General features: G+C 59.4%; 2 protein-coding genes across 6 annotated transcripts; both read left to right on the top strand.

Moving 5' to 3' along the window:
• The first annotated feature begins 3,693 nt into the window (after positions 1-3,693).
• LOC149315364 (protein-glutamine gamma-glutamyltransferase 5-like) lies at positions 3,694-13,320 on the top strand. Of its 5 annotated transcripts, XM_089513352.1 has the most exons (14): positions 3,694-5,657; positions 6,197-6,390; positions 6,568-6,747; positions 7,673-7,921; positions 8,263-8,381; positions 9,179-9,307; positions 9,447-9,624; positions 10,285-10,423; positions 10,761-10,864; positions 10,949-11,293; positions 11,831-12,226; positions 12,343-12,503; positions 12,655-12,788; positions 13,005-13,320. In XM_089513352.1, the coding sequence occupies exons 2-14, from the start codon at positions 6,381-6,383 to the stop codon at positions 13,186-13,188; spliced, it is 2,328 nt and encodes a 775-aa protein (XP_089369478.1). In that variant the 5' UTR covers positions 3,694-5,657; positions 6,197-6,380; the 3' UTR covers positions 13,189-13,320. The 5 variants fall into 5 exon arrangements, with proteins under 5 accessions (XP_089369478.1, XP_089369477.1, XP_089369479.1 ...); XM_089513351.1 differs by lacking the exon at positions 3,694-5,657 and having other exon boundaries at positions 5,753-6,390; XM_089513353.1 differs by lacking the exon at positions 3,694-5,657 and having other exon boundaries at positions 5,753-6,390; positions 10,949-11,188.
• A 224-nt stretch (positions 13,321-13,544) lies between these two features.
• On the top strand, positions 13,545-20,098 carry LOC149315365 (protein 4.2-like). Its single transcript, XM_089513357.1, has 13 exons — positions 13,545-13,646; positions 14,795-14,989; positions 15,334-15,585; positions 15,795-15,913; positions 16,431-16,556; positions 16,775-16,955; positions 17,490-17,628; positions 17,733-17,836; positions 18,012-18,257; positions 18,386-18,670; positions 18,798-18,976; positions 19,380-19,513; positions 19,864-20,098. The coding sequence occupies exons 1-13, from the start codon at positions 13,637-13,639 to the stop codon at positions 20,024-20,026; spliced, it is 2,133 nt and encodes a 710-aa protein (XP_089369483.1). The 5' UTR covers positions 13,545-13,636; the 3' UTR covers positions 20,027-20,098.
• Positions 20,099-20,377: the final 279 nt, after the last annotated feature.

A 20,377-nucleotide genomic window follows, 5' to 3' on the forward strand; every position in this document is an offset into this window, starting at 1 on the left:
TCCCACCCCAAGGACCGGGGGGCATTCAGGGCCTCCGGAGGCCTGGGGTCACCCCCTGCGAGCCCCTGCCCCCGAGAGGTACCCAGCTGGAGGGCTGCCCCCTCCCTCCCTCCCTCCCTCTGGAGGTTGGGCCCCTGGAGGCCAGTCGGGAATCCCGGACCCTCGGCTTGGAGGAGAGCCCAAGAAGCGCCCTGATCCACTCCGGGCCCCTTCCGCCGCCGCCATGCAGGAACTCTCCACCGAAGCCCCCTCGGGACAGACGGCCGCCCCCAGCCTCCTCTCCAAGGCTCCAAGGCTTCTCTATGGCAAGCCTCCCCCGAGGAGGTCTCCCCCTCCAGCCCTCAGAGGCCGAGGGCAGAGGATGCCCCCAGGGAAGGGCCCTGGCAGCCCCCTGCCTCCCTCCCCCTTGGCCCCCAGGGTCCCCTCCTCCTCTTCCTGGGCGAGGGCCCCGTCCGACCCAGAGGCCAAGCCCCGCGGGGCCCCTCCCGCCTCTGCCTCCCGAAGCCCTGGACCCGGAGGAAGCGGCGGCAGGAGGGGGCCCGGCTCCCTGGGAGGAAGCGGCAGCAGGCCCCGACGACCAGCTCCAGCCGGCGCTGCTCCTCCTCCTCCTTCGGCCGCCGGAGAGAGGGAGGGAGGGAGGGAGGGAGGGGCGGCGGGGGGCGGGTCTTTCCCGGGGCCCCTCCCTCCCGCCGAGAGCCTGGGGCTGTGGGGACTCCTGGGGAGCAGAGCGCGGAGAGCCCCATCCCCATCCCCCGACGGACAGGGGCCAACGGGGCGGCGGCGGAGGGAAAGGGGCCTCCCCAGCCTCCTCCTGCCCCCGCCCCCCCGGCATGGAGGGGGCAGGGATGGGACCAGGGGGGTTCGACCTTGCGGGAGAGCGGGGGGGGGTCCCCTCTTTCTCCCCTCAGGAAGGAGGGCCCCAAGGGTCCCAGGCTCCGCAGAAGCCCATGGAATGGAGGCTCCCAGCAGGAGAAGCCCCCCCCGGCCCCCTGATCTCTGGGGCTTTTGAAGCGCTTTATAAATAAAGGTTAATAATAATAATAATAATAAAAAGGCGGGCCGGACGGAACCCAAACCCTCCCCCCCGCAGTGTCTCTTACCCTCCCCCCCTTTCTGGAGCCCGAACAGAGAGGGAGGGAGGGGAGGGGGGGCTGGCCTGAGCCCCCTTTGCCCTCCCTCCCTCCCTGCCTGCCTGCCTTCTCCTCCTGCCCCCCCCCCAGAGAGATGGGCCTTAGAGTCCCCCGGATCCACTGGCCTGGTGGGGAGCCAGATTCTTGCCTTCCGGGGGGGGGGGGGCTCTGGCCAAAGCAGAAGGTCCCCATCCCACCCCACCCCCCCGGAGAAAGGCAGGCTAGACATAACCAGAATGATAGCAGTCCCCATGCCCCCCCTCAGTCTGGCCTCAAGAGGGGTTGGGGTCTGCCTGCCGGAGAGACCCTCAGCCCTGGCCAGGCCTGGCACAGCATGGCTTCTCCCCCGGGAGGCCGGCCTTGCCCTGGGTCCAAAGCCCTGGGCACAAGAGCGCTGCAAACAGGGCAGCCGTTGGGGCTCCCCACCTTCCCTTGCGCAGCCTCCCGCTTTCCCCAACATGATTGTGGCCTTGCTTCTCCGGTGGAACATGGTGACCATGTGTCCAAAGGACAAGGGCCGAGTCTGGTGGCTGTGGCTCCCAAGGGCTGCTCCTAGCATCCTCCAGTCACCCTCCCAGCAAATCCCCCTGAAAATCCCCGAAACACCCCCAAATCCCCGGGGATCCAGGTCGGCCATTTTGGGACGGGAAAGGCATTTTAGGCCATTTCGGGGAGCCGGGAAGTGGAAGAATTCCCCCTAAACGGAAAGGCTTTGAATGACCGAAGCGGGAGACTGAGTTCCCAGGAAGTTCCCCATCAGTTTTTATAGGAAAAGGATTGTTCTCACCCGGAAACCAGGGGATTCCCCGGAAATTGGCCTCCCTGGCCGGAGCGGAGGTGGCCCCAAGGGCCATCGGGCGGCCTCTGTCTGAAGGCAGCCTCAAGGAAGGAGGCTCATCTTCCTCCTCCGCCACTGAGGCAGCAGCTAGCTGTCACCATCTGGAAGTCCTTTCTAAGGTTGGAAGCTCTTTTCCTGTCCTTTCTGATCTTGCCCAGTTGCCCAAAGGCCCGCAGCCCATCTCCCGGCTCCTGGGGGCATGGTTTCCAGACCTTCCCCCGTTTTGGTTGCCCTCCTCTGGACACACTCTGGCTTGACCATTTCCGTTTTGAATTGTGGTTCTCAGAACTGGAGGCAATATTCCAGGCCTGGCTTGGTCCAAGCAGAGTAGAATGGGAGTACATTCCTAGTGATGCAGCCTCAAATTCCATTGGCTTTTAAAGCTGCTGCATCACATTCTTGGCTCATGTTCAGCCTGTGGTCTGATCCCTTTCCTATGCACTGCCTTCAAGCCAGCCCCCCCCCCCCCACACACACACCCATCCTATATCTATGGTAGTTTTGGCCCTGCCTTTCAAATGTTAAGGTCTGTCTGGGGGCAGGGGGTGTAGGGACTGATGCAGGGAGGCTTCTGGCCTGGGTCAGAGTTGGGGGGCCAGGAGTCAGGGCCAAAGCAGGGTCTGGGGGGTAACCAGGGGTCAGGCCTTCTGGGGTGAGAGGTCCCCAGACCACTCTCGGGCCCAGTGTCCTGCCAAGGGGCAGAGCAGCGCTTGGAGGGGGCTGGCCTGGCCTAGAGGAAGACCAGGGAGGCGGGCATTTGGGGCAGAGAGGGAGGCAGGCAAGGAGGGCAGCCAGAGTCCAGTCCACTCCCTTTGCAGAAGGAAACCTCAAAGAGGGAGAGGTGCCTAAATTGCCAGCTCAGGCATTGCTGAGAGGGGAGCGGCCAAGAGAGAAAACAAACCGCAGGTCTTTCCCTCTCTGCAAAGAGGAGCGGCCTCCCTTTCTGACCTCAGAAGCCCTTGGTGCCAAGCGGGGATGCTGGTTGTCCCTTCTCCCTGGTGCCCGGCGGCGGTTGGGCTTGGCTTGCCAAGGGGGAGGGATGCCCTTTGAGCTGGACAGAGAGGGAGGAAGAGGATGCTGAGCAAGAGGGACTGGGGTCAGCATGGCCTCTGGAGAGCAGCGGGGTGCGGGACCTTCTCAGCCGCAGGGCACCACTGTTGCCCCTTGGCCATGGCCCCTGACCCCCGTTTCCTATCTGTGGGGAGATGCTGAGGGCAGCCCTTCCTTGCCCACCTCCCTGGGGCCTGCATCTCCCTCTCCCTAGCCAGAAACAGAGACCTTGTCATCCTACAGAACCAAGGTCCGCCTTCTATACTAGGAAAGATTCTGGAGCAGATCATTAAAGAGAGAGTCTGTGAACATCTAGAAGGCAATGCCATAATCACAAAAGTCAACATGGGTTTCAGAGAAAGAAGTCATGCCAGACAAACCTGATCTCCGTCTTTGATAAAATGACCATTTTGGTAGATGAAGGGAATGCTGTGGATACAGTATATCTGGATTTCAGTAAGGCCTTTGACAAGGATGTTTATCACACTATGCTCTTAAAGAGGTACTATTCCAGTGTGACTCCTCTAGCTGCCTCCTGTTGCATGCTGGGATTGGCAGTTTTAAGGAGTGGTATTTAGAATTCTCAGGCAGAGAAGTTCAGCTCCTTAAAACTGCCAATCCCAGCATGCAACAGGAGGCTGCTAGAGGAGTCACACTGGAATAGTAGCTCTTTAAGAGCATAGTGTGATAAACATCACGGTTTCCCGATATGCAATTGGTTGACCGGCCGAACCCAAAGGGTGCTCAGCAATGGCTCTTTTTCATCCTGGAGAGAAGTGACCAGTGGGGTGTCCAGTGGGGCTCTGTCCTGGGCCCAGTGCTTTTCAGCATCTTTGTCAAGGACCCAGATGAAAGAATAGGAGGCATGCTTATCAAATGTGCAGATGACCCCAAATTAGGAGGAATAGCTAATACTCCAGAGGACAGGATCAAGATTCAAAATGACCTGAATAGACTAGAAAGCTGGGCCAAAGCTAACAAAATGAAATTCAACACAGAGAAATGTAAGGTACTGCACTTAGGGCGGAAAAATAAAAGGCACAGATATAGGATGGGAGACACCTGGCTGAATGAAACTACGTGTGAAAGGGATCTAGGAGTCCAAGTAGACCACAAGTTGAACATGAGTCAACAGTGCGATGCGGCAGCTAACAAGGCCAATGTCATTTTAGGCTGCATCAATATACGTATAGTCTCTAGATGGAGGGAAGTAATAGTGCCACTCTATTCTGCTCTGGTCAGGCCCCACCTGGAATAATATTGTGTCCAGTTCTGGGCACCACAATTCAAAAAGCACATTGAGAAACTGGAGCCATGTGTCCAAAGGAGGGCCACTAAAATGGTGAAGGGTCTTGAAACCATGAAGCCTATGAGGAGAGATTTAGGGAGCTGGGGATGTTTAGCCTGGAGAAGAGAAGATCAAGAGGTGATATGAGAGCCCTGTTTAAATATTTGAAAGGATGTCATATAGAGGAGGGAGCAAGCTTGTTTTCTGCTGCTCCAGAGACTAGGACCCAATGGAGCAATGGATGCAAGCTGCAGGAAAAGAGATTCCAGCTCAACATTAGGAGGAACTTCCTGAGAGTAAGGGCTGTTCAACAGTGGAACAAACTCCTTCCTCTGAGATTATAGTGGAGCCTCCTTCCTTAGAGGTCCTTAAACAGAGGCTGGATGGCCATCTGTCTCAGGGGATGCTTTGATTGTGATTTCCTGCATGGCAGAATGGGGTTGGACTGGATCAGGGCCCTTGCAGTCTCTTCCAACTCTACGATTCTATGATTCTATGATTCTCCTCTGGGCAGCCAAGTGGGTGCTTTTGCCCATCTCATGCCCTGCAGCTGGTGGGATTTGCCCTGGCTGGCCACTAAAAGACTTTGGATACTGGACCGAACGGCCTGATCTGGCTTAGGAGCCCTGATATGGGAGTGCCACCCGTGGGCCGAGGTGACTCTGACCTATCTGAGGGCTCCTGGATGGGGCCTGGCCTCTGACCCACAAAGGGTCTCCTGAGGATGAGGCGCTCCTGGATCCTCCTCTGCCTCCAGGCAAAATCCACCCTTTGCTACATTGGCCCCCCTCTCAGGAACACCCCCCCCCCCCAATTTCCTGGTCCATTGTGAAGCCCCTCCACAGGAAATGCCCTGGAGGTTGTGCCCTCTGAACCCCTCCCCTTTATTATTATTGTTGTTATTATTATTATTAACCTTTATTTATAAAGCGTTGTAAATTTAGACAGTGCTGTACATACAATCTTTTTAATTGGATGGTTCCCTGCCCTCAGGCTTAAAAAGACATGACACAAAAGGAGAAGGGAAAGGTGGTGGGGAAGGGGCCTCTCTAGTAGGATAATACATATAAAATACATAGCAATACAGAAAATGATTCAATAAAACAGGCAACAAAAGAACATCAAATAGCAAGTGACAGTTATGCAATGCTGGGAACGCTTCTCTGAACAGGATGGTCTTCATCTCTGTTTTGAAGCTGGTTAAAGAAGTGATGTCTCTTGCTTGTGGGGGAAGAAGGTTCCAGGCGTGAGGGGCAGCAAGTGGAAAGGGGCAAATCCGGGATGAGGCAGAGGGAATCCTGGGCTGAGACAGCAGACCCTGACTACCAGAACGGAGGGCCCTGGTGGGAAGGTGAGGAGAAAGAAGGTCTGATAAGTAAGGAGGGGCCAGTCCATGGAGGGCTTTGAATGTTGACAGCAGGAGCTTATACTGAATGCGGAAAGGGAGGGGGAGCCAGTGAAGGGATGCCAACACAGGAGAGATGTGGTCAGAGCGGTGGGTGGAAGTGATAATGCGTGCAGCTGAATGCTGGACAGATTAAAGGACGGAGGTGAGAGAGAGGAAGCCCAGCCAGGAGGACGTTACAGGAATCCAGTCGTGAGATCACTAGGGCATGGACCAGGATCTTGGCAGAAGAGGCGGAGAGATAAGGTTGGATTTTGGCAATCTACAAGCCTTGGCTGTGGTCTGGATCTGAGGGATACATGACAGAGAAGAGTCAAAGATAAAACCAAGACTGCGGGCTTGCTGGACTGGTTGAATGGAATTGAAGGGTGGGGGTAGGCCAGGACTGAGCCTTGGCAGCCTTGGCAGCCTGGCAGGAAAGATGACAGCCCCCCAAAGGTGAGCAGCCCCCCCCACACACACACACCTGTGCTCATCCCATCCAGGAAGGAGCCTCCAAAGAGGTCAGGCCAGGTATGCCACACCTCCACCTCCCGGCTGTTCCTGCCGGGCAAGAAAAGGACAGGGCCGCCTGGAGGCACCTCTGTTCAGAAGGAGGAGGCCAGTCTGTGAGGAGGAGAAGAAGAAGGAGAGAGGAGGAAGAGACCAAGAAGGAGAAGAAGTAGTAGCATGGCTGGAGGTGAATATTCTGGCGGGGAGCAGTGCCAGGCCCAAGGGCCGTTGTGCACCTGTGGGGGGCAGCCGTTGGGGGGGGGGGTAATCCGAGTCAGCAGAGCTGTTGGCTCCCAGGTGAGCAGGCTGGCAGGTGTGCCCCTCACTCCAGCCCTTCTCCTTCCCCCCCTTCCTTCCTCCCCAGGGCTGCAGCTGGCGTGCCTTGACTGGCAGAGCGCCCGGAACCACCGGGACCACCACACGGCAGAGATGGGTGGGCAGCAGCTGGTGGTGAGGAGGGGGCAGCCCTTTGCCCTCACCCTCCACTTCCACTCCAGGGGCTACCAGCCCACCCGGGACGCCATGTACCTGGTTGCAGAGACAGGTAAGTGATTGGGCAGGGGGCACTCTGGGGGACAGAAGGATAGACCTTGCCTGCCCCCCCCCAGGGCCATTTCCTCAGGGAGTGTGCTGCTCCCTCCCTGCCTCCCTTCCTGCCTCCCCCAATTTATGCGCCCACACCCACAGGCCTCCCTGTTGTGAATGCGTCCATGTAGCAAAACTGGCAGGCGTGGGGCAGGTGTGGGGGTGGCCGTCCCCTGGGGCACCGGGATGCTAATTCCATCCTCCCAGGCGGAAGTTTTCCTTGCTTGGCCTGCAATCCTTGCCTGGGGCCCTGGAGGATGGGGAGCTGGACAGGTGACACACAAACAGGTGATAGCCGTTGGGTGGGGGGCTCTGGGGGCTTCACTGGTCCCCTCCCCTCCCTCCTCACTAGAGCCCACCTGACTCCAAGGAGGGAGAGGGCTGCTCTGCTCTCTTTCGGAGGGAAGGGCCGGGTTTGAGCTGCTTCCATGAATTCTGGTTCTGGTTGAACAGCAGGAGAACATCCTTCACCTGTGACCCTTCCCCCCTGCCATCCCTTTGTCCAGTGGTCCTCAAGGAGAAGGTGGGTAGCCATCAGCCGAGGGTGCCTCAGTCTTGGCTTGGGGAGGGGGCAGTGGAAGAGATACCAGACATCTCCAACTCCCATCAGTCTCAGAAAACCTATGCCCAGGGACTGTGGGAGCTGGATTTCCAAACACCTGGAAGAATGTGGCTTCCTGCCAACTATCCCCAAATGCCAGTGAGCCTCCAGAGCCCTCCTCTGGCTGCCGTCTTCACTGGCCGCTCAGAGAGGTAGTCCGAGGGCAGAGCTGTGTCCATGGGGGTCCATCTGAGGGCCTCTTGCCCCCTATGGCAGGTGGTTCTGCCCAACCCCCATTTCTCTGCCATGCTCCCAACTCCCTGTCCCCCTTCCCACCCTGCAGGGCCGTCACCGGAGCTGGAGTGGGGCACACGGGCCATCTTCGGGGTGGGTCTGGGCCAGAGAGACCCCCGGTGCATCTGGAGGGCTGCCTTCCTCTCCAGTGGCCCCCGGTCCACGGAGATCGCCGTGTCGGCCCCAGCAGGGGCCCCTGTCGGCCGGTACTGCCTGAAGGTCCGCCTGGATTCAGAGGGGAGCTCCTCCTCCTACCTGCTGGGGGAGTTCATCCTGCTCTTCAACCCTTGGTGCCCAGGTGCGGGGGACAGGGGGAGGCCTGATACCAGCTCATGTGTGACCTTGGGGCCCAGGGCCATGCCATTGCACTGTCCGTGGTGCAAGGAGCAGCCAGGTTGCTGTCCACGAGAAGTTTCCCCTTGGTGTGCCAGGGGTGGGAGTAGGGGGGCACCACACTGAATTGCCCTGGCACAGAGTGTGGCAAGGGCTTGGCAGTGGGGAGGGGGCATCTGCTCTATCATCACACAGGCCCCACCCTTGGAAAAGGGGTCCATGGAGCTTGGGAACAGCAGGACAGGTAGGAGGTGGTACTGAGCCCCCCATGACCAGCCTTTTCCCACTGTTCCTCCTCTTCCTCAGATGAAGACGTGTACCTGGCAAGTGAAGCAGAGCGGCAGGAGTATGTCCTGAACGAGGAGGGGGTCATCTTCCAGGGGAACAAGAAGTGGGTCGACCCCATGCCCTGGAACTATGGACAGGTACCCCTCCTGCCTGGGGAAGGTTGCTGGGAGGTGGGGGGACAAGCATTTCCTGGGCCAGTGGCCCCCTCCCTGAAGGTCAGGGGTCCCTTTGAGAGCCCCTCTGCCCCTGCCTCCTCCTTTGGGTAGGGGGCTCTGCAGGATGTGATCAATTGCAGGGGGGAATGCTTCTCCCAGATGGTCTGGGAAGCAACCAGCTCTCCTGGGTCTTTGTGGGAGCCACAGCCTTCTTGAGGGGGGCACTCTGTTCCCTGCCCCTTGGTGGTCCTGCCCTCTGCTGCCCAGCCTTTGGCCTCCCCCACTGGCCATGCCCCTCATCCACTTCCCCAGGTGCCCCCTGCTGCTACCATGGGACCAGACCAGAGAATGAGGGTCACTTTCCACCAGGAGGGCCAAGGAGGGTCCTAGCCAGGGCCCCCACCCCACCCCAATGGTCCCCCGCAGTGCCCTCAGTCCTCTTGTGTCGAAGAGGATGCAGGACGAGTGGGCTGGGCTGAGGAATTCTCTTTCTTGTCAGCCTGGCGTTTTCAAATGGGTTTAATTGGTGCTTTGATAGTATAATTGATTTGATTCCCACATACATAATTTATGGTGTTTTTACTGGGATCTGTTTTAATTATGTGGTGAGCCACCTTGCATGCCTGGCCTGGGAGAGAGGTGGGACGGGATTCAAATGCGTAAGTATGCATTCATAAATGAAGAAATAAGCAAGGAAGCACCTGGCAAAACAGAGAGGGGTCAGTGGGGTTTCCTCTTCCTCCTGCTGCCCCCACCTTTCCCCACCTTTCCTTTTGCAGTTCGAAAAGGGCATTGTGGACATCTGCTTGAGACTTCTGGACCGGAGTCTCAACTCCCTGCACAGCCCTGCGGAGGATGCTTCCTGCCGTGGCAGCCCCATCTATGTCAGTCGGGTGCTGAGTGCCATGGTAAGAGACACAAGGGGGAGCCCAGGGGGGTGGGCAGATGGGCCCAACATGGTGCCAGCACCCCAGCAGCCCTCTCCTTGAATAGACAGGGCAGCCTCCTGCAGGATGATGCTCCTGCAGCCCACTCTCTCCCTCCCAGATCAACAGTGATGATGACAGCGGGGTGGTCCTGGGCAACTGGAGCGAAGACTATGAGGATGGCACCTGCCCCTCCGCCTGGAACGGTAGCGCAGCCATCCTGAGGGAGTGGAGCCGGACTGGAGGCCAGCCGGTCAAGTATGGGCAGTGCTGGGTCTTTGCTGCCGTGATGTGCACAGGTAGTGGGAGCAAGGCATGCTGGGAAGCCCCCCAAATGTGGCACTTCTGGATTGGGGACAGTAAGGGTGGGGTATGGTGTCCTGGTCTTCCTCTTGCTGCTGCCGCTGAGCCCATTTTAAGAAATTGGGTAGCTGTAAATGACTTTGAGGATTTTGAGCATGGAAGCAAAGGGGAAATTTTGTATGCATGTGCTAATCACCTCCTTCTGCAGGGAAGGAACAAGGAGGCCCCAGGGACTCCTTGGCCTCTGCAACTGACAGTGTAGGTGAAGAGGGTCAGGTGGGCTCAGAGGTCACAAGGGGGGGGTGTCCTGCCCAGCTTGGGGGTCTTTGTCACGGTTGGCAAAACACAGGCCTCAGCCAACTCAGAATTTTGCAGGAGTCAGCGGGAGGAAATGCAAACTGAGTTACCAGAGAGGGCAGGATGCGGCCCCTGTGGCACTGTGGAAATGACATAAGCCCACCTGAGTTGGTCCCCGAGGAAGGGGCTGCACTGTGGAAACAGAACTCAATCCCCAAAGGGAGCGGAGTTGGCGCTACATGCCCCAACCTGCCCCCCAGAAGACTTTAATAGTCCACTCCAACTGGTGAAAGGGCTAAGGTGGGCAGAGGACACCTGGGATGCCCCCTGCTGACCACAGTGCCCCTTCCGCCCCCCAGTGATGCGTTGCCTCGGGATCCCAACCCGTGTGGTGACCACCTTTGACTCCGGACACGAGAAGGATGGGGACCTGGTCATTGATGTCTACTATGATGAGAATGGACAGCTCCTGGAGACAGATGACACCGACAGCATCTGGTGAGAGAGACTTACGACCGCCCCACTTCCCCCCTCCCTCCCTTGTGTCCGTAGAGGTGGGTCTTCTCCATCCAAGAGCCCAGGAAACTGTGTTCTGCTGGCTCATCGCCTCTGGCTATGTGGGAAGCTATTCCCTTGGCCCCCCAACCTACAGCCAGGAGCCTCTGGGGCCCTTTGGCATGGGAGGGCAGGCAGGCTCCCTCCATGTGGTGGCCCCTCTCAGAGCAATTCTGGCAGGCGGGGCGCAGCTTGCCCATTTGGGGTGGAGGGACTGGCCAGCATCTTTCCTGCCCCCTTGCCCACCTGACCTGCTGCCTCTGGCTCTTCCCTTGCCCAGGAACTTCCACGTGTGGAACGAGTGCTGGATGGCCCGGAGGGACCTGCCCCCGGGGTACAGCGGGTGGCAGGTGGTGGATGCGACGCCCCAGGAGCGCAGTGACGGTAAGGCAGCCCCCACCCTGTGCCCCCACGTCCACCCCGTGGCCTGGCTGGACTTGGCTTCACCGTCCACACCCCACCCTGCAGGGCTTTACTGCTGTGGTCCGGCCTCCGTCCGAGCCGTCCGGGAGGGAGCGCTGGGCCTCCCCTACGACACCCGCTTTGTCTTCTCCATGGTGAATGCTGACCGGGTGGTTTGGCTGCTCTGCGGCACAAAGAAAGAGCAACTCCAGTGGGACACGGACGCCGTGGGGACCCTCATCTGCACCAAAGCTGTGGGGAGCGACGCAGAAGTAGACATTACTGCCACTTACAAGCACCAGGAGGGTGAGGAGGGGGCAGCAGGACCACCCTCCCCAGGAAGGCCTCCTTGCCCACTGGGCCTGAGGAACAAGAAAGGCTGGTGGACAGGCCTTCCTCCTGGCCTGGAAAGTGAGGAGCACTGCTGACCCCAATTCCCACTGGCCTGCTTTATTGCTGTCCCCTCGCCCCACAGCTGTGATTTCTTTTGCTGCTGGGTGAGATGCATGGCTTCCTCCTCACTTAAAAGGCAAGGGTGATGTGTAGCTGAATGGAGTGGGAGGAAGAGCAGGCTCCCACACTAAGCAGCCTCTGGGGGGAGGGGGTCTGCCCCTGCCCAGCCTTCACGAAGCGCCCCATGTCTCCTCTGTCCTGCTCCGAAGGGAGTGCCCATTGGCCATCTCAGCAAGGACCTTGGGGGTGGGTGTCCTGACATGATGGATCCCCCACTGGGGCAAAGCACAGACAGTTGTGCCCCCAGGCAGACCCCCATCCAGACAGCTGTAGAAAACATGGTCAGCTTAGTCTGGACCCTCCTCCTTCAGAGTGTGGGAGACCGGTGGGCCACTGCCCCCCTCACCGTGGAGGGCCCAGGGCCCAGCCTGCTCCAGGGGGCCAAGTGGGTGGCCTTGGCTTTGTGGCAGCACCAGCCTTTCTTCCTCCATCCAGGTTCCCGGGAAGAGCGTGCCGTCGTCCTGAAGGCCCTCCGGCACGGACGGATGCTGGGGACCCCCTGGGCCTGGGAGGAAAGGCCCCATCCAGCCCCACTGGGTCCCCCCATGCCAGACCCCTGTGGAACTCTTAGAGACCTTGGTGGTAGCAGGGGGGCCCGTCTGCAGGAGGAGCCCCCATCGGCCCCCAAGGCCCAGACCTCCCTGCGGCTGCAGCTGGTGGAGAGTCCTGAGGTTGGGCAGGACGTCCAGCTGAGGCTCCTGGTCAGCAACCGGGAGTTGGCCAGGAAAGAGCTCAAGCTGAGCCTCAGTGCCCAGCCCCTCCGGCACAACGGGCGCCCCTTGCCCCCCTGCTGGCAGGACCTGCGCTACCTCTCCTTTGGGCCCAGGGAAGGTAAGGCCTGCTGAGGGAAGGGGGGCAGGCGATGTGGGGCAAGGGCACCATTCTTCCCCTGCCCTGGGCCCTCCTGGCAGGCACAGGGACTGACGTGCACTGTCTCTCCTCCACAGAGAAGGAACTGCCCTGGCGGATCCCCTTTGGACGGTATGGCCCCCACCTGGGTGAGGACAAGCAGCTCCACATCACTGCCATGGCAGAGGAGAACACCTCTTGGCAAAAGGCTCTGGCCGAGAAGACCATCACGGTTGCCAGCCCTGCCCTCCTCATCAACGTAGGTCACCTCCACACCCCCTCCCCACCCAGGGGAAGGAAGGAGGGCAGGGAACCCAAGGCAGGCAGCGGATTTGAAGGGAAGGAACCTGCCCACCCACCTTCCTTGGTCAAACCCGGTCCTAGTGGCTCTCTTTCCCTCCTTGGCACAGGTCCTGGCCCCCGTGGTGCTGAACCAGGCCTTCCCGCTGCAAGTGGAGTTTGCCAACCCCCTGCCCGAGCCAGTGGGCCACTGCGTTTTGACCGTGGAAGGCAGTGGGCTCGTGAGGGGCCAGCTCCGGATCGAGTGAGTCTCAAGGGGGCTGGAGGGGGGTGGCATTAGGATCCGGAGGAGGAAAGGGGGAGGAAGGGGCACAGGGACTTCTATGAAAAGTGGGGGAAGGCTGTGCCCCTCCCTGGTGCTCCAGCAGGGAAGCCCCCTCACAGAGCAAGGGGTCCCAGAGGGATATAGGGCACTGTTACTAAGACCTTTAACCCCCCACCCCACCCCACTTCCTGGCAGGTTGGGCTCCCTCGGGCCCCGTGCACAGACCAGCGTCAAGTTCCAGCTGACCCCCTACAAGAGTGGCCTCCGGAAGCTCCATGTCAGCCTCACTGGCAGTGAGTTTGCCCCTATCAAGGGCCACAGGCAACTGGAGGTGGCTCTCAGCCCAGCAGGCGGATGGAGGGTGCGCCGGGTGCCTTAGCAGCAGAAGGAGCCGCAGCCCTAACCCTGGAGGGTATGACAGGTGGCACCCTGGCACATCTTTGCCAAGCAAGGGCCACTTTCCTTCCCTCTCTCCCCACTCTCCACATTCAATAAAAATATTTGCATCCTCCTCTGTGTCCTCCGCGTGTGGTTCTTCTCTCTAGCAGCCAGGGCAGTTGAGGGAGGATTCCCACCCGGGTGCCCGCTGTCCTACCCTCACTCCCAGCCCAGGAGGGGGGCAAGAGATAAGACAGTGGCTGGATGGCGTGTGGGTGGGCGGCTTCTTTGGCACAGCTGCTGGTGGCCAGATAAGGGAGGGAGGGGCAGGAAAGGGAGCCAAGGGCCGCCCCGCCCCAGAGACAGGGGCCGCACAGACAAGGTCCAGCCGCCCACCAGCCAGAGAGCCACCAGAGGCGAAGGAAAGGGAGGCTGGACAGCAAGCCAACATGGGCCAAGGTGAGCCTCACAGGGCTTGTGGCACCTTCCTGGGCACAGCTGGTGCAGGGACAGCTTTCATGGCAGTAGCCTTGTTAGGGGCACCGATGATTTTGGGATTCTGTTAGTTCCAGCTGGTGGTTTCCATGCTTTGCCCAGTCACTGCAGCAACTCTCAAGGGCCTTGGCTTTGTTTTTGCAGGGCAGGGGAGGCGTGAGGAGACCTGGCTGGCCCCTGGTGAATGCCCACCCGCATGTCTCTGGCCCAGGGATCTTGAGCAAGCCACCAGCCAGAGTCTGAGAGGAGTGCACAGCCAATGGCCGAGGCTGGGCAGGGGCTGAGGGGGGTGGCCGGGGGTCTGTGTGTGCCTCCATGGGGGACAGTCGGCCTCCCTCCCTTGCTGAGGTTGGAGACCAGGGCCTGAATGGATTGGGACCCAGAAGAAGGAGTGGAAATAGGAAGAAGGAATATCAACAACCTACGATACGCAGACAGCACCATAGTACTAGCTGAAAACCTCCCAGACATGAACAACTACTAAGAGGGGTCAAGGAAGAAAGTGCAAAGGCAGGCTTAATTCCGAACATAAAGAAAACAAAAATATTGACCACGCAAGAAATACATAAATTCAATTTATTCAATTAGAAAATTGCAATGATGTTAAAGAGTTCCTTTACCAGGGATCAAATATAGTTCAGAATGCAGATTACAGTCAGAAGACCAGGAATGGGAAGGGTAGCCATGAAAGAGCTGGAAAAGATCCTAAAGTGCAAAAATGAACACTAGCACTAAAGCCAGAACCATCCAACCTATTGCATTTCCACTTGAGGGTTAGGGTTAGGGTCATGCCAGGGGTGAGGGGCACACTTTTGGGGACAACTGGCTTCTGGGAGGGGTCACCCCATGGGACCACAGGGCTGGGGTCTAAGCCATTGAATCCAACACTCCCCTCTCCCCACAGATGCGCACCTGTCCAGTGCAGGATCCCCAGGTAGACACAGACACACCAGTAGCAGGATCCGCCTTGATCTCTCTGTTGCCTCTGGAGGCACTTGCTCCCTGTTTCCCTTGGCCAACAAAGCTCCTTGCCCCCCTGCACTTCCTATGCCTGGCTGAGACCCACAGGGCAAGCCGGACACACCTGGCCCCACTCCTTCTCCCCCCCCCAGCTCTGCAGGTCAAGAGGTGCCACTTCCAGCCGGCCCACAACAACCAGGCCCACCGGACAGCTTCCATCAGCACTGAGCGCCTGGTGGTCCGGCGCGGACAGCCCTTCACCCTCACCATCCACTTTGCCAAGCCAGTGCCAGCAGGACAGTGGTCAAAGGTCCTGAAGGCCACCACCCTCATGGCACAGAAGACAGGTGAGCCGAGGAGGAGGGAGGGAGGAAGGGGGTGGTTGGGGGGTGGTCTCTGGCCTTCCCCATTTTCCTTTGAGTCCTCTGATGATGCTGGGGATTGGAGTTGCCCAAGCTAGTGGAAAAAAGGGAGGCCCTTCCTGCTGACAGAGGTGGCTGCTTGTCAGGATGTTCCTCAACACCCCTGCAAGGTGGCACAGGGACAGAGAGGAGCCGGCCCAGCTGCCTTGTGCCCCCTGTTTCTGGTGGAGAGCCCCCTCCCCTTCTAGGCTGGCCTGAGCATTTTTGGACAAGCCTCCAGCTTTGCCCACCCCCAGCAGTCTCTCTCCCATCCCTGTTTCTTGCTGCAGGACAGTGGCTGACCAGAGCAGAGGGCAGCCTGGCACAGTTCCCTGTTGCCAGCCTCGGTGGCCGGACTGATGGATGGGAAGCTGCCCTGGAATCTCGAAGTGACCTTTCATGGACAGTGGCAGTGACCTCCCCAGCCGACGCCCCCATTGGGCACTACGTCCTGCTGCTGAGGCAGCTCTCGGCCTGGGGGGCCCGAGCAACCCAGCACCCGCTGGGCACCTTCACTCTGCTCTTCAACCCCTGGTGCCCAGGTAGGTCAGCAGCCCCCCAACAGCTCCCCCTCTTTTTGCCAGAGAGACTGGGGGCCCACTCACCATCCCCCTTGGTCTGGGGGAGGCTAAGGGGCTGGCCTGCTAAAGGGGGCGTGGGGCAGAGGGGGCCCCTGAGGGAGCAGGGCTGCCCCCTGGCCTGGCCACCCAACCAGCCACAAGGCCTGTTCATGCTTCTCTTCCTCTACCAGGTGACTGTGTCTTCCTGGGCAACGAAGCCCAGCGGGAGGAATATGTTCTCAATGAAGAAGGGACCATCTTCTGGGGGCTGGATGAAGACCCCCAGCAGCACCCTTGGGACTTTGGACAAGTGAGAGCAATGGAGGGGAGGGAGAACACATTGTCCTCGGGGGAACAGCAGCAGTTGCAGAAGCAGCAGCCCCATGGACAAGGACCATTTACTCCAACCCACTCCAGTCACGCAGGAATCCAGAGCTAAAGCACCTGCTGTGCCAGAGGCCCACCCAGCCCCAGCTGAGAAGCCCAAAGCAGAGGAGCCCACCGCCCTTCACCCTTTGCCCTTTGAGGCAGGCCATTCTGCTGCACGCAAGAGGTCCTTCCTTCCTAATGTTTGGGTGGAATCTCTTTTCCTGCAGCTTGAATCCATTGCTCCAGGATCTTTTCTCTGGAGCAGCAAAAAACAAGCTTGCTCTAATATGACATCCTTTCAGATATTTCCAGGCAGCTATCATGATAGTTTTCAGTCTTCTCCAAGCTAAACATACCCAGCTTCCTAGGCTGAATTTGGTTTGCCCTCCTCCAGTCTGCCAGGAGTGGAGTGGGGTCACCCCCCCTGCTCTGAAGGTGCTTCTTTGCTGACCTTTCAGTTTTCAGAAGATTTTGTGGACATGAGCCTGGCCCTGCTGGACATCAGCCTACTCTGGCTGCAGAAGGAGACCGTATGCAATCACCTGAGCAGCCCCTTCCATGTCTGCCGACTGGTCAACATCATGGTAAGGAGGGGCGCATGGTGTGGCATGGCATGGTGTGGGGCATGGACTCCTCTTCCTTTTGGCTAGCTGCCCAGCTTAGGGCTGCCCTTCCAGCCTCCAGGTGCCTACGTGTACCCACCTTTGGACTCATGACTGGAGCAGGAGGGTAGGATGAAGCAGCATGTGGGGGCCATGGCGGTAGAGGGCTTCTGACTCCTGCCCCCCGTCTCTCTCTGCAGCTGAACAGCCAGACCCACCACCCCATCCTGGAGGGGTGCTGGTCAGGGGAGTACAGCAGAGATGGGACACCTCCCTCCAAGTGGCCAGGCAGTGGCCCAATCCTGCGCCAATGGTTGGCCGGCCGGTGCCAGCCAGTGCGCTATGGACAGTGCTGGGTCTTTGCGGCTGTCATATGCTCAGGTAGGGGGCAGGGCCACAGGGGCCCCAAGCAGCACCCGGGGGAAATGGATGAGCAGAACACCCCCTCTTTGGAACCATAACTCCAAATGGCTCATGGGCTTTGTAGTCCTTGGCAGGTGAGATGCCAAGCTGGCTGATGACCGGGGTAGTGGTGGTGGTGCTTTTCAATTAGGCATAAAGGCCCAGGGCAGAGAAAAGGAAGGCTGGACTCTGCTGCTCCCAATCTTCCTCTGCCCAGGAAGAGGAATCTCTTCTCTGGCAGGATGACCTTTGCTTGGTGGGCCTTCCTGACCTTTTAGAAATATTGACTCTGCTCTGGGGATCAGGGGGTTGGACTGGGTGGTCCTTGTGTTCTCTGCCAACGGTATGATTCTATCTCACCTGGGCAGTGACCCTGGTCTGGGTCTTATTTGGGGATCCAGTGCAAGGGAGCCCAGCCCTGAGCAAGACCCTCACTGCCAAGAGGGCTGGGCTGGGCTGGGCTGGGCCCCCAATACAGTTGCTGACTCCCCCTCGGTGCCCCCTTCTGCACAGTGCTTAGGAGCCTGGGCATCCCCACACGGGTGGTCAGCAGCTTCGCCTCAGCCCAAGACACAGCCGGCAGCCTGCAAGTGGATGAGCTCTTCGACGAAAGCGCAGCCATGATCCCTGGCACCTCGGAGGCCAGAGTCTGGTGAGAGGCCAGAGCACCCCTCCCCACAGGCCAGCCTCCTCTGGGTCACTCCTGGGGGGAGGCTCTACACCTAACCCCTGCCTCCCCTTGCCTTTCCTGCCCAGGCCCTTCCATGTGTGGAACGAGTGCTGGATGGAGCGTGGGGATCTGGAGTCAGGCTATGGTGGGTGGCAAGCCCTGGACGCCACGCCTCAGGGTCAGCAGAGCGGTATGTGCCACACACATCACCTCACTTGCAACATGGGGAGGGGGATGCTGCGAAGGCCCCTCTCGAGGTTAGTATTTGCAGCAGTAGCAGATTTGGACGGGGGGGGGCTTGGTCTGACCCCTCTGAGCCCCCTCCTGCAGTCCCAGGGCTGACCAGGACTGGGCTCTCCCTGCAGGGCTGTCACGGTGCTGTGGGCCAGCTCCAGTCCGGGCCATCAAGGAGGGCCGCCTGGACCTGCCCTATGATGTGGGCGCCTTCTTTGCTGCCACAAATGCCACGCGGACCGCCTGGGTGCTTCAGGCCAGTGGAGAGTCCAAGCGGGCCTTTGCCAGCATGAAATTCGTGGGCAGCTATATCAGCACCAAGGGAGTGGGCATAGAGTGCTGTGAGGACCTCACCCAACATTACAAATACCCAGAAGGTAAGGGGCCAAGGTGCTGTGCACCGGGGGGGATGTGGGATGGGTGGGCAGGTGGGGGAGGCACCCCACCAGTGCGGAGGCCCTCCAGAAAGTGCCCCCCACCCAGTCCCTGCCCCCCTTCCTTGCAGGGTCTCCGCAGGAGAAGGATGTCTTCCGGAAGGTGTGCCAGTTGCTGGGGGGTGCGCTCCCACTCCCAGAAGGGACAGAAGAGCCTCTGCTGGCTGCCCAGATCAAGGCCAAGAGCCCCCTGGCGCTGGGGGAGGAGGCCCAGGTCTCCTTGCAGGTAGCCAACTGGACTGGCCAGGAAAAGAACCTTCAGGTGGTGCTAGGGGCGCAGCCCTTCCAGTATAACGGGAAGCCCCTTGCCCAGTTCTGGAAGGAAGAGTTCCTGGTCAGCGTCCCAGACGGTCAAGGTAAGCCGCATGCCTGTTGTGGATGGCTTCAGCTAAAATGCAGCCAGGGCTCACAAAGCCGCCCTCTCTGGCTTGCCTTTTGCCCTTTAACCTCCGTGCCATGTTTGTCCCTGGTTCTCTCCTCCAGAGCAACGGCTGAGCTTCACCCTGCCCTTCACGGAATACGGCCCAGCCCTGCGCAGCGGTCTCTTGCTCAGGTTCACGGCTCTCCTGAGAGACACAACCTCCAGCGCCAGCCAGACAAGGCAGCCCACATACCTGGCCTGGCAGGACATCCGCCTTTTGCCCCCAGAGCTCACCCTTCAGGTCAGGGGGTGACCGGAGCCCCTTCCAGAGGAGGGCATGGGGCTGGGTGGGGACCCCCAGGTGTGGAGGTGAGGAGCCCACCTGAGTCCCAGAATGGACCAAAGGAAGGGAGGATGGGACCCGTGACCTCCTTTCCCGTTGGAAGCGTGGGAGGAACAACGTTGAGGGTCTCCTTCATGGCCTCCTGGGAGACTGGGGCTGACTGGATGCCCATCCTTCCATTCTCCTCCTTCTGCTGCCCCCGCTAGAAGGCAAAGGAGATCCAGAGCTTTCACCGCAATTGCTCCCCCCCCTGCAAAAACCCATTTGTGCATGTCCCAGCCAGCCCTAAGACCCCCCCAAGTATTTGCCCTGCAGCCCCCCCCCCACATCCATCCATCCCTCCTTTTCCTCCTCCCTGAAGGTCCCAGAGCGCCTGGTGCAGTTCCAGCCAGCAGAGGCCACGATCCAGCTGCACAACCCTCTGCCAGAGCCCCTGCCAGACTGCGTGGTCTCCCTTTCTGGGAGGGGGCTCATCTACAGAGAAAGGCACTACAGGTGACCTTTGCTTTTTTGGGGGGTGGGCTGTCTGAGCTCCCCTTCCACACCAAGAGTACAGGAGGGAGGGAGGGAGGGAAGGAGGTAGGTAGGTCCCCCTGACTCTCCTGAAGACCCAGAGCAACACTGAAGGCACCCTGGAGGGAGAAACAGCTGCCCCTTCCCCTCTCTGCCCCCACATCACCCCAGGAAGTGCCTGCTGGCCAAGAGGGCTCTTATCCCACTAGGACAGTTGGGGGTGGGGGGGAACCACCACCTCCCTTTCCCTTCAGGAGTTTTTTTTTTTTTGAGGGGGGGCTTCCCTCTCAGTCCTTCTGCCAACCCCCTTCCCCCCATATTTGTCTCCATAGGCCAGGCCCTGTACCAGCAGGTGGCTCCGTCCTCCTCTGCCTCCCCTTCACACCCAGCCAGGCCGGGGTCCGGAAGCTGACCGCCCGCCTGGAGGTGCCTCTGCTCCAGCACCACTCAGGATGCTTCAGGACCACCTGGGTCACTGCAGCCTCCCAGCCCTGAGGCAGAGGGACAGAAGGACATCTCCCATCCATGTCACTCGGAAACATTCATTCATTAAAGGCACTGAACGCAGCTCTTCTCTGTGGGTCTGCCCAAGGGGAGGGTGGGGAGAGCAGGGGGTGGGAGTGGGCAAAGAATCGGCTCCCTGTGGTTGATCCCCCCCTCCACCGGGAAGAGTGAGCTTCAATGGGTTTGATCCTGCTTGGCAGAAAGAAGCGCCTCTCTACCTCCCTTTGGCTGGTTATTCGGCTTGAGAGGAATTTTTAGACCGGAAGCTTGTGACAGGGACCCCAAAGGGCCATCTAGACCAACTTTTTTTCATGCCCCCAGTGCCAGAAACCCACAGGAGCA

Source organism: Sceloporus occidentalis, unplaced genomic scaffold (genome assembly GCF_023333645.1).
Source record: "Sceloporus occidentalis isolate IW3139 unplaced genomic scaffold, rSceOcc1.0.p SCAF_3, whole genome shotgun sequence".
In the NCBI taxonomy this organism is placed as follows: domain Eukaryota; kingdom Metazoa; phylum Chordata; class Lepidosauria; order Squamata; family Phrynosomatidae; genus Sceloporus; species Sceloporus occidentalis.

What these genes read in the sequence shown, in the direction of transcription:
- LOC149315364 (XM_089513352.1), top strand. An exon ending in GTACCTGGTTGCAGAGACAG is followed by an intron (nt 6,748 to 7,672) that starts GTAAGTGATTGG and finishes CCCACCCTGCAG; the next exon opens with GGCCGTCACCGGAGCTGGAG. An exon ending in TGCCCTGGAACTATGGACAG is followed by an intron (nt 8,382 to 9,178) that starts GTACCCCTCCTG and finishes TTCCTTTTGCAG; the next exon opens with TTCGAAAAGGGCATTGTGGA.
- LOC149315365 (XM_089513357.1), top strand. An exon ending in ACCCTTGGGACTTTGGACAA is followed by an intron (nt 15,914 to 16,430) that starts GTGAGAGCAATG and finishes CTGACCTTTCAG; the next exon opens with TTTTCAGAAGATTTTGTGGA. An exon ending in ACATTACAAATACCCAGAAG is followed by an intron (nt 18,258 to 18,385) that starts GTAAGGGGCCAA and finishes CCTTCCTTGCAG; the next exon opens with GGTCTCCGCAGGAGAAGGAT.